We start from the raw sequence: 12,623 nt of genomic DNA on the forward strand, positions 1-12,623 counted from the left end.
TTGGGTTGTTGCCACTGACATCTCTTTCTCCTTTCCAGGTTTAACAGACAGTGTGTTGTAGACAAAGACAAAAGAAACCAGTGTCGATACTGCAGGCTTAAGAAGTGCTTTCGAGCGGGAATGAAGAAGGAAGGTGCGTCGTTACTCAGTTATTTTATGACTTACAGTCAACTTGGGATGGCTTTGTCACTAGGAAACCTCTCCATTCTTATATCACCCACTGACATCCCATAAAGTCAGTTATGCTACTAGTTTGACTACTACTTTGCCCCACCTCCTGACATGTCACCTGGACCCACAGATACATACACACCCTACATACTACGCTGGTATAAATAGCACAACTTTCCCCATGTAGAGAAGGCTTCCATAGCTTTTTGTGGCTGCTTCTTTCTGAGGTGAGTCACTATGCCCTTTGCCCTTACAGTGAACCTGCTCTGCTGATCATGCGATGTGAGGGCTCAGTTTGGAGGAGAAGACATTTAGATGTTTCAAAGCTTTGACTGACGATTTTTTTTCTGTAGCAGCGAAGTTACAATATTCTTTATTCCTTCTTCACCAAGGGAACTACTGCAAAGACCTATTTTAGATAAAGGCCACTTGAGTGAATTGCCTGTGATACTTTTTATCCTAAGGAAGTGCTGGTGGCTTTTACATTAAAAGCATATGATCGGGTAATTTGTACACAAGCAGAATTGCACTGCAGAAGCTGACTAGAAAGCAGCACAATTTTATTCATTTTGGTCAAAATTTTCTTTGGCCCCCAGAGGAGAAAACTCAGTATGGGGTAAAATGCACCCCTGTCTAGAGGAGGCCAGCAAAAAGCATAAGCATCCCATTTCACTCTTGAGGGTTGCAGGGGTCTGTCCTATGCATTGGCAATTGTGAAATCTCTCCATACCAGAACAGTGCATTTCCACCTCTGGTAAAGACTATGGTGGAAACTGGTGATATTTCACCACAGATAAAATGTTTGAACAGTCATTAAAATACTCACTGTTGTGCACCACCATCACCCACCATCACCAAGGCCTTGCAAGTCATTCCACAAGCCTCCTTGTACATCTGCTGTCAAGGCCTTTACAGTGTTTCCCATATCATACAGTAGCCACAGTGAGCCTGGATTCATCTGTTATAGTTCAGATAATGTCTATGCAACAAATCTTTCTCCCACTGAGTCAGTGAGTAGACTGGCACTGGGGGTGGGTTTGGCTCTGTTGTTCTTGAGTACATACCTTAAGCCCCAAATTTTCCTGATCCCAGGATATGTTCCTCTCGATGCCAAGCCCTTAGGATAAAAAACCTTCCATACATTTGAAAGTAAATGACACACAACATCTCACACCATTGCAGTAGGAAGTCGGCCCTTCTAGAACACCTCTAGCCTCCCTTACCTGATGAACATTTCTTGCCATACAACAGGAACCAGGCATGGCTAAAACCTTTAGTTTTTTTTCCTGAAAAACTTGGCTTAAGTTTTCCTGAAGAACAGTGGAATCCTCTCTCTTTCAAACATACTCATCTTGTGTTTAAAGCTCTGCTGGTGTCTGTTAATATTCAATAGAAGTTACATTAGGTCCATGACCAGCTAATACTGAACAAACATTTGGAAAACATCATGGCGTGACTGAACCTGGGGCCCCCGCCACTGATAACGAACAGCGTAACCTTGAGAACTCCTATTTACAGCCGCTGACTGCAGGGCTTTTTTTTTAGCGCTGGCTAGTTATTGCTTTTTATCAAGCTGTATGATATGTTCAGAAAATACAAATCCAAGGAGCCACCAGTTTCATGGGGAGATTGTTGCAATTGGCTCTGGAGTAGATCGATACCCTTGTAGAGCAGATTGTTTGGATGACTGTATGTTGCCCACCCTGAGTTGACTACTGCGGGTTATAAACAGCACAAGTACTGCTCAGCAGGCACTTGCATTCACCATATCAGCATTATTGCTTCAACTGCAGCCTTTGCTGTATTAGGGCACTCAGAAGATACCAAATGTTGTATCAGGCACCAAATTTAGGCAAGTCAGGCTCCCTATGTTTAATGTCTAAAACCAGATACACCTGCATCCTAGCTTTCTTCCCACACTGCACTCTATAGCAGCAAAACCATGGCATATGAAAGCTGATCATTTATTGTGTAGAGGGAATACCAAATGGGTGTGACTGTATTTGGTGCATATGTCCATTCATGAGTAGTGGTTGAGCCAAAATACTTTCTTGCAGCTGTGCAAAATGAACGTGATCGAATCAGCACCCGGAGGTCTAGTTATGAAGACAGCAGCCTGCCTTCCATCAATGTCCTACTGCAGGCAGAAGTCCTTGCACAACAGGTAATACCTCTTTTCCATCTGACTACAGAGAATGTTTCTGCGGCAAAGTGCTCAGTAGATTCATTGATCCTGTGGTTTTTCCCTTTTTTTTCCTCTTTTGATGTCAGATTTGCAAACTAAACACCATGTTTTCAAAAGCATTTTTTACTTGAAATCTTCCCTTGAAGTGCTTGAAATTTCAGCTGCTTTGATCGGACACATAAAGGCAGGACCTTTGTTGAAGTGAACTGGTAGAGCTTCACTGAAGTCAAATGAACTGTGTCAATTTACGATAGATGAGGAGCTGGTCCTCAGGTCACATGTTGTGTTTCCACTTCCTGACTGGACAAGAATAACTCTCAGATTCAGGTTTCTGATGTAAATTCTTCTGGTATAATTATGAATTTAAAGGTTTTGCTTTATGCAAATATTCTTTCCTGGGTTTGTGTAAAATTCCTCTGTTTCCACAAACATCCTGCCAGGAAAGTTATATACAGAAATATTTGCAGAAAGGGACCCAAAAAAAGAGGAAGCAAATTTGTTTAAGAATTTGAATAAATATGCACAGCTTAAAAACTGACATTGTTTGGGGAGAACTGAAACCAAGACTTCCAAGACAGGCAAACACTTGGGGGGGCCCTATCAGGCTTTCAGCTCAGAGAATTTCCCATCCAGTCTCCTTTCTAACCGAGGCAGCCTGGGCTTAAAGCATTGGCAGTATCTACCCACATGGCCCTGCATCCAATTGCATAATATAAGATAGTCCTTCAATTCACCAGTAGTGGAATACAAGGGAAGTCTTTGTTCAAGACCATGCATCATGAAGCCCATCTCAGACCCCACCACCAACTTTCCTCTCTCTGCTCTACCAACAGTGCCAGCCTGTTTCCCCCCTTTCTTTCCTCTGATAGGCATCATGGCATCTCATTCCTTGGTGCTTCTTATCCTTGTAATGTTCTTTCAAAAACTGCATATCAAACCACCTTCCTTACATCATTCAAAGCCCTCCTGGAAGGTGACAACTGTCAAAGCCTTTGCAAAGTAGTAAAGGTGAGAAAAAGAAAAACCTAATGAGATCATTAAGGCCTATCCAAGCTGTAGGTGTTGACCCAGTGAAGTGCTGGGCTTTGCTGACATCAAATGGAATGGAAGGCACTCAGAAGGCCAGGGCACTCAGAATATTGCAGGCCTGAGTTCCTGTTGTGGCTAGCAATTTGGGGCGTCTCTGTTTTCAGATGCCTCCATGGAGACAGCTGATTTTCAAGGCTTGGGTGCTCAGACAAAAAATGTGACTCCCCAAATCCTGGGTGTGAAAATTTGGGGAATTGATCTATAAAGTTTAAGAATTCTGGCTGAGGCTCTGAAATTGCTGCATTGCTGCATGCCTCAGCCAGCCACATCCTGTTGGGCCTGTGTCATGTGTCTCTCAAGCCAGGGGCAATGGAAGGTCATTAAACTTTGATGGCTCCCATTCCAGGTGGGAGCAAGTTAGGACAGTGGGATGGCTGAGGCCCAGAGAAATCAATCCAACCAAGCTCCTCTGCAGGGAAGGGAGTGGAAGCACTGGAATTTCCCCAGAAACAGAAGAAAGAGAGCAAATGTTAACTCCAGGTCTTCAAAACCCCAACGTCTGAGGGATGGGAAACTCAGAGACACTCGTTAGGATATGGGAAGTTTGGACTGGAGAAAAGAAAAGAGGGTCATTCATTCCCATCTGTGTGGCCTGTTTTAATTATGTGACTGGCTAAGGAACAAGGAAAAATGCTTCACAGGAGAGACTCAAGGAGGGAGAATCCTCAGAGAATCTGACTTGAGGGAACCAAGGCAGGGAAATGTGTGCTTGTGGTTATTATCTTGCCCAGTGGTTATTATCTTGCCTGTACAGTCCTTGTACAGTCCTTAATCAAAGAGGCTTTTGGACTCCTCACTAGGTCTGTGTTTCAGTTTGCTCCAACCATCACATGTCCCTGGACAAGCGAATTGAAAACCCGGAGTGCCTGAGGCTGGAGTGCTGGGGAAATGTGTTCTTCAATTATTGGGTGTCTAGGCATTTAAGTCTCTGGACCATGAGACTTAAATCCCATGAACTGATAAGAGACATCTTATGAGGAAATGCCATGAAGAGATAAAGGTGCATCTACATGAGACGCTACATCACTGTAGTGATGTGCTATGGTGACCTAGTACTAGCAGGTACTAACCATGATGCTGCCACTACTGCGCAATAGCTCATTGCTAATGCACAGTAGGGTCAAAAATGACCTGTGAGCTGCCTGGACTGCACAGTACCGATGGGTAAGGCAAGTACTAAATGACTGCACAGTACTGACTGTGCAGTCAGGAGCAGGTGTAGACACGCCCAGAGAGTCTATGTAAAACAAGCCCAGGAAAGAGCCTGTGCAGCAGCCTATTTAGTTCAAGGGACGTTTAAGATCAGACAAGCTCGCTATGGTGAGACCCAAACATAGCAGCCTGGGCAGTGTCCAGAGGGGAATCTCTACCAAGAAATGACTGTTGAAAAATCTTGGCCCTTGTCTTTTTATGCAAGGCTCGTAGCACACTTATGGCCTCTATAAAACTAACAATTGTGCTCTTACTACAAAGTGAGACAGCGGGTCCTCTGGTCACCAGGCTTGCAAGGGAGCAGCATTCTAATATTATAAAAGGCTAAGTCTGTCTGGTTGTCTGTCTGTCCGTAACACTTTATTCATGCTCTGATTGGCTGTTTGTCAGCCAATCAGGGTGCAAACAAGCATTCGAACAGGAGCTGGCGGCAGTGGAGCGCTGCCATGATGGTGGGGACACAGGGGACGGAGGGGAGGGCAAGGCCTGCATGTGCCCCGCCCTCCTCCTTGGAGGCGGGGGCAGCGGAGCAGACGGAAGGGTGGCGGGGCGAGGCCCGCAACACTTGCAGGTGATGGCGGCCGTGGCAGGGGGGCAAGCAGGGTCGGGATGCTGTGGGGAGCGAGCAAGGGCACGGCTCTTGCCTCGGCCTGCCCCCCCCTTCCATCGTCACTGCAGGACGCAGTGGTGGTGGTGGGGGGGAGTGGGCCCAACGCGGGTTGGGGGAATAGCGGGCATGCTGCGGCAGTAGGGGGGAGGGGAGGGGAGGGGAGGAGTGGGCCTGGGCCCCACACGTGGGGCAGGAGGAGAACCAAGCCTGAGCCAGGGGAGACTCCAGCCCGCTGTGGCAGGGGAACAGCGGGCCTGGGCCAACCCGGTGGCAGCAGGGGAACGGGAGGAGTGGGCTCGGAGCGGACCGGGGGGAGCAGGCGGGGTGGGGGAGGAGTGGACCTGGGCGGGGAGGAGGCTCGCTCCTCCCCTGCCCCAGCTGCTGCCCTGTCAGGCTGGGCCGACTGCTCCCCCCCCCCCCCCCCCAGTGGGCCTCCTCCCCACTGTGAGCTCCGAGCCCACTCCTCCCATTCCCCTGCTGTGGCGGGCCAGCTTCTCTCCACCCTGAAGCCCAGTCCTCCCCCACATCCGGCCTGGGCCCAGTCCTCCCTTCCCCCCACCGCTGCAATGGGGAGCGGGCCTGGACCCCAAGCAGCAGGAGGTAAAGGGGGAGCAGGCCCGGATGGGGGGGCACAGGGCTCCATCCCTGCATGCTGTCCCCACCACTGTCATTCCTGACGGGCAATTGGCTAGTTTTACTCTAAGACTGTGGGTTCTGCAAGAGCATGATATACAAGTGTTGAGTCAGCCACCAGCAGCTGCCAAGAAATCCACTCTGGCAGAGTACTTGTAGGCTTGTTAAATGATCCAGCCTACTAATTGGTAATTTCTATGTTCCTGGCTAATTAGACTAAGATACTGCTGAGGAGCCCTGTTTTCTGAGATCTCAGGTCACACACCAGAGGTCTGTATTTATTTGCTAAGCCTTCCGGCCTCCCTGATTAGGGTAATACACAGGGAGATTTTTACAATCTTATTTATTCAATAACAGCTCCAGATCTGGAGAGGTTCCAGGAAATGAACCTGGGGTGGGGGGGGGGGAATATTTTTTTAAAAAACAAAAAAAAACAACCCTGCAGGTAGCTTTTGAACTACATTTCCTCAGTGAGGCAATTTTGTGAACAAGGGAGACAGGGCCTGAGGTGAAAGTGCTGGGAAGAACGGGACAGAAATAACCAATGCTGAATGGGGCAAGAGAGGGCGAGAAGGAGGGGAGTGATAGGGTTGGTTAATCACTCACAGAAGCATGAGGATAAACTGGTGATTAGGGGCAGATTTTCAAATTAGCTGGGCGTGCAGCTCTGTATACAAAATATGCATGCATGCCTGTACCTTGGTTATATGGATATGGACTGAGGCTTTGGGCGACAATCCAGTCACTACACATGCAAGCTGGACAGGCCTGACATTTTGCAAGTGAAATGGCCTGGTTTGCCTTGCCAATCACAATGGTTGCACATGCAAGTTAGGCAACAGACCACTCTCGTGGGCACTCTGGCGCCCATATAGTCTTACAAAACAGGGCCTAAAATGCTTCTGATTTGCAACTGTGGGGAGCAGACTCCAATGAAGAGACCCCTGACTTATGCCAGCATGAGGAAGAAACAATGAGTCTCTTCAGTATTACACACATCAGTGACAAAAGCCAGGCAGAGGCAGAAGAGTGACAGCCACGGTTACTGGGAACAGAGGTGTGGCAGAGTAGTTCTCCAGTCCCAATTTACTTACACTTATTATTCAAACCAGCACCTAAAACCTTGATCTAGTAAAAGCTCAGTTCTTCAGTAGACTGACACTAAAAAATCAGAGAACAATGTTAAAAAGTGATCCAATACTGTTTTCAATTAAAAAAAACTGACTGAAACATTTGTGACACATTACAAATAGCCTCCTCTCCCCTCACCACCCCCAAAACCTAGTGACTGGGTCAGTTTCAAAGTTGGCAAAATTGAAATAACTTTCAGTTTTATTTTTTCCTTTATTCCATTAATGTTCTTCCCTGTTCTACCACCCATCCTACTCCACCCCATATATCTTCTGTGACTTTTTTCTACAGGAAGGATCATGAAAAGTGAAACATGCAGGCATTAGGGCTAAGTACAGACAGTCAAAAAGCCCAAGGCTGAGTTGATTCAATCTTCACAGGTTAGTCTGAGCTGTGTGGATTGAGCTGATAAGCAAATGAACAGACATTCACTTTAGATTCCAGAAATGTAGCCACATGCCTGCAGTGCCCCAGGCCAGAAGCTGCGGGGTGTTAGAACATGGCTCCCCGCTCATCTGGAACAGACAGCTTGGGCCAAGGCTAGCTCACCCAACCCTGCAAGGGGTGGGGGGGTTTGCAGGGGAGGTACAAAGCATCCTGGGATGCTGGGGGACTATGAGTTAACTTGAATCTGGAGGGGATTTGGGACAGAAGTTCAATAAACTGATTTAACCTATAAATCAGTTAAATCTGATACTACATCTATCCAGATTTATCTTAAATTAGTTTTGGCCATTTTGAAAGTGGTTTATATGCACTGAACTTCTGTTGTGTTATGGGTTTGAACTGGTTTCTGATCACTTATACTGTCCCTAGCCTAGAAGCTTAGTGACATTCAGTACAGTTTCCAGTGCACATTCAATTCCCCCCAACATGGAGATCAACAGATGAGTATCTGGGGGCTTCTCTGAAGAAAAGCTCTGAAGCTTTTCAGGTTTAACCAGCACTAATTTTTGCAGGTAAGCAAACAGAGTTCATATATATAATGAAATCGGTGCTTTTGGCTTTTGGGTGTTATAGGTGAAAGATGCCCATCTCATCAACATTATATCTCCTGATCCCACCTTTCATGAGCCTTCCTAGGTTCTTGGACTTCCTTAGCTCTGGCCCCTTCAGCTCTGAAATATGAAGGTCCTCTGTAAGTCCTCTCTTATCCTTGCAGATATCATCACCAGTTTCTGTGATCAATGGAGATATCCGAGGGAAGAAGATCGCTAACATCGCAGATGTATGCGAATCGATGAAGCAGCAGCTGCTGGTGCTGGTGGAGTGGGCAAAGTACATCCCAGCATTCTGTGAGCTGCCCCTGGATGATCAGGTTGGTGCTGCCTTTTGACCTCTCCTAGATCTTTTTGTCAAGGTCAGTATATAGCCAAAAGGAGAGAATAGCCCAGGTCTTCAGAGAGAGTGCACATTGTTCACTCAGTTATCATGACTGCAGAAGCAGATTGAGGAGCCGCATACATACAATACTAGGGCTGACTATTTCCTGGGACAGTTAATCAGTCTGAGTGCACAAAAGTGATAACAGTGAAATCAAATGAGACACATTAATGCGTACATTTTGCATTGGCATGAGTCAATTATTTATTAATCAGTTAATATTAGTGCAGCATTTCAAACACTTGAAATCTTGTGTGTATACATATATATACACACTTAGGATAATTAGACTTATTATTGCTTAAGTTAAAAAACCTCTCTCAGGATCTCACCCTGTTGGTTTCTTGGTATCTATGTTCATTTTATTGATAGGAAATTAATTATAATACAAAGGGACTTAAGTTTCCAGACCAATAACAATATCTCTGTGTAGGGTTAAAAATTACAAATATACCATATTTGCATTATAAAGAGAATTTTAGAGTGGCATTTGCCTCTGCCCTTACTTACAGAGTTCTTTTAATTGCCTCTGTTAGTTCTAAAATCTAAAGCAGCCTCAGTAATGCAAGAAACCATTGCAAACATGGCAAAGCTGTGTGCACACATACCCCATTATATATGTATACTCTCAAACTGTGTGCCCATGAAGGTTGGGTTTTGCAGGGTGCCTGCACCGGGGCAGGGGGGTGGGAGGGGGAATGGTTTCACATTCAATTACTTTTTGTTCACACATCTAGAAAGGATGATTTTCAGCCAAGATTGGTGTCCAGTCTAGTGATTTCTGGGTCTGGAGGGAGCTTGTATCGTACTGAGAAAATAGGATAGCTACTCAAAAAAAACCCACCCAAGCTGCATCTCACTGGGAAGTCAACATGTTTTATAGCCTTTAGGAATGTGCCCACCTCTTGCAATTTGCATAGAAGCTTTGAACTGCTGACAGTAATACGCAGTTTGCTAAGCTCCTAAGGCAAATACATTTAGAAATTATAGTAAACAAAATGGACTCCCATGGCAGATTAAATTTATGCAGCAAACAGGCTGCACCATAGAGAGGGCTGGATGTACTACTGAATTCACCAAGTCTTTCCTTGTCACTTGGAAAGCCTACTGCAGGGCCTGCTCTGTGTGCTGTAGAATCTATAGCAGTGTGTCTGTGGGCCCTTATTACAAGCTTGCCAGTGGGAATTCTTTGGAGAGGAAGCAAGCAAGAGCCTGCTTGTCTGTCTACCACATTCACAGCAAGGGAATCATTATTCCCTTGCATGATCATCATTATTTGCATGATCCCTGGATCATTGCTGACAAGATCCGGCATGTTAGTAACTGCTCCCTGGCTCCTCTGTCATGCTCCCTACCCCAGTCACCCCTTCTGGGGTGGTGTGGGTGCTAAGGCGCATGGTTGACAGCTCAGAGGTTGCAAGTTTGAGGCAACAGCAGCAGTGCATCTCAGATCCCAATAAATCTATGGAGTCTCCTAAATACCTTGTCACAAGGAAAAAAGAAGTCACGCTACTGTGTCGGAGTCCACAAGCTGAAGAGTGTGTGTGTGAGCCTGTGTGCAGACATGCCAGTGAGGCCAGGAGCTTGAATGGGCAAAAATGCTTGTGAGCCAATTACAGAGGATTTTCAAGAGCTGGTGAAACAATTTGCATTGGAACAGTTCCCTATTGGGAAAAGCAGTTTTGCGGAAATCAAAATCCATTCTGGGAAGGTGTCCATTTCACTGACACTTTTCACAGCAAGAAAAATCCACAAATACTTTGATTTTTTTATCTTGATCATGTTAAAGTACCTTTATTTTTGTAAGGCAAAGGCATTGTGTTTTGCCATCATCACACTGATTCATTCTGTCCTTGTCAACTTTTGTAGTATATGAAGATGCATTTGTAATATTAATCTTAATTCCCATTGGTATGTATTGGGTATTTTTAAATACAAAAGCCCAAATGAAAATATTCTTGTGATATTAAAACAACATGTTTTGCCATTAATGACACACTTGGATATTATACAAATGAAACATATCAAGAATTCTGAAGTGAATAATGTTAAATTTGTGGTGAGCAGGACATTTCAAAATTCTGACATTTGGTTCCAATTAGGGAATAATGTTTTTTTAATTTTGAATTTCCAGCAGACCAGAAATTCCAGTTTCCAAGCAGCACTAGCAGCTGCTGGGAGCTGCATTTTCACACACCAACCAGGTGCTTTTGCCCTCAGTTGCTCTCTGCTGTAGAACCAAAGGCTGCTCAGTACCATGAGCTCGCACAGCCTTTTAACAGGAGCCTCTGTTCTATGTATTTGCACAAGGCCCTTCTACCAGCTCTGCTTTGCAAATCCGTCCCTTAAGTGTCAGCATCTTTTCTAATCAGAGCTTTGTTCTACCCAGCTTGCATCCTCTTGACATTTATGGTAGGGCAAGACTTGTCTTGGATTTGTCTGATGCTGAGAGAGATAGCATGTTGAAAAATGGTGATATGTCCCTCCTCCTTGGGTTCAATCTCTGCAGTCCCTTTTTCTCCATCTGTTTGTTCTGCACATAGTGGTTGGATCATCCCCATCAGGACACACTCTTCCAAATATCTCCGTTAATGTTTAATGGTTGTTTTCTTCAGTGGAGGTTCCTGGCTGCCCATTAAGAAGCAGCCATGTCACATTGTCCAATCTTTAACCTTTGTTTCCACAAAAATCTTTGAAATTTTTAACAGAAGTAGAGCAAAAGATTCAGAACATTCCCCAGAATCACTGAAGGGTGTAAAATGAAATACTTCAATCATTAACGGCAGGGCAGAAAAACATCCCTTTGCCTTCATTGGTCCCAAATGTCCATTGCAACAAGGGGAACAAGAGATAGAAGTCTGATCCCCACCTGGTGGTGGGACTTAGGGCCTGACACAGAAATTATCCTCCTCTTTTGTGAGGAAGCATGGGCAAAGGAAATGGCCCTTTCCCCTTGCATGAATACACTGGCTGCTGCTTCTACATACGTGTTTGGTTCCATTCAGTTCAACGTGATTTTGGTGGCAAGACACCTGAATAAGGGTTGCTGAGTGTAAGAAAGAAAAAGAGCCCTTGAGAAACTCTTAAGAAACAGGGTTGACCTACCCAGGCTGAGTTACTTGCTCTTTGGGCACAGGACCCTGGTGTCCTTGTTTGTCAGCACTTTCCCTTGGAGCCCAGCAACTGGCTGAGAAAGCCCCAGTCTTTCTCCTGTCACCCAGGTCAGTCACAGTTTCTCCTGATCACATTCTAATGAGACATTGTGATAAGTCCTGACCATCATCTTGCCCTTGGAACAGTGGAATGGACAGTGCCTCTGTTTCTGTCTTTGCTTGGTTACACTAGATGCACAGTTGCTCCTCTAGGTTTAAACAAGCATTGTACTCTCCCATTTTCCACCTGTAAGCGCTGGCTACTGTTTCTGCACTTGGTAAGAGTCTGCTTTACTTTTGCCACTGTCAGTGCATTGAGATTACTGGTTGGCTGCTGCAATGTTCTGGACTGGGATGGGGGACAGTCTGGCTTGTTGCTGTTTTGACATATATAGTACGTCCCAGTGCTTTGTGTTTTGGAATTTCTGATGCTTTCAGGTCAAATGCCTTTCAGGTTTCATGCTTTGGACACTTGCACAGAGTTGGAATTGCTGAGATACATTTTAGACCTCCCTCTTTTAAACCCCAGCACTAGCAGGAGCAAGAATCCAACTCCCACCGCAGATATAACCATGCAGTACAGAAGTGGGCATGCTTTCTTTATTCTCTGCTTATGAATGAAAGTATTTGCTCCATCCATATTCTCCCACTAATACCCAAATGTCCCTGTCCTTCAGGTGGCATTGCTGCGGGCACATGCAGGAGAACACCTACTCCTGGGAGCTGCCAAGAGGTCGATGGTCTTCAAAGATGTCTTGTTATTAGGTAAATGCTCTTCTCTGCTGTAACACTGATGATTCCCCCAATGAAGCACATTCACTGACCCATGAGTTTTCTGTTTCTGCTTTAGAAGAGGGAGGGTACTTTATTTTGCCCTGTCACATTTTTGGTGAATGTCCTATTGGATCAGAATTATCTTACACTTCAGAGAGCCCAACACAGTCCAGGTGTTCAGTCAGTTCTTGACAATGTGTGTAAACTGCATACCCATTGGGTCCTAGTGGGGATGCATCTGAGAGTTCTCTACCTACCAATCCTGCTTAGAGGCACTGGGAAT

At 45.5% G+C, this 12,623-nt stretch overlaps 1 protein-coding gene across 1 annotated transcript in view; it reads left to right on the top strand.

Annotated features, from left to right (window-relative positions):
* Positions 1-12,623, top strand: part of HNF4A (hepatocyte nuclear factor 4 alpha) — a 28,017-nt gene that overhangs the window by 9,510 nt on the left and 5,884 nt on the right. The window contains exons 3-6 of the mRNA XM_006275220.4: positions 39-133; positions 2,229-2,335; positions 8,194-8,349; positions 12,244-12,331. Coding sequence (XP_006275282.1) covers positions 39-133; positions 2,229-2,335; positions 8,194-8,349; positions 12,244-12,331 — 446 coding nt within the window. The remainder of the gene's footprint in view (positions 1-38; positions 134-2,228; positions 2,336-8,193; positions 8,350-12,243; positions 12,332-12,623) is intronic.

Source organism: Alligator mississippiensis, chromosome 9 (assembly GCF_030867095.1).
Source record: "Alligator mississippiensis isolate rAllMis1 chromosome 9, rAllMis1, whole genome shotgun sequence".
Classification (NCBI taxonomy): domain Eukaryota; kingdom Metazoa; phylum Chordata; order Crocodylia; family Alligatoridae; genus Alligator; species Alligator mississippiensis.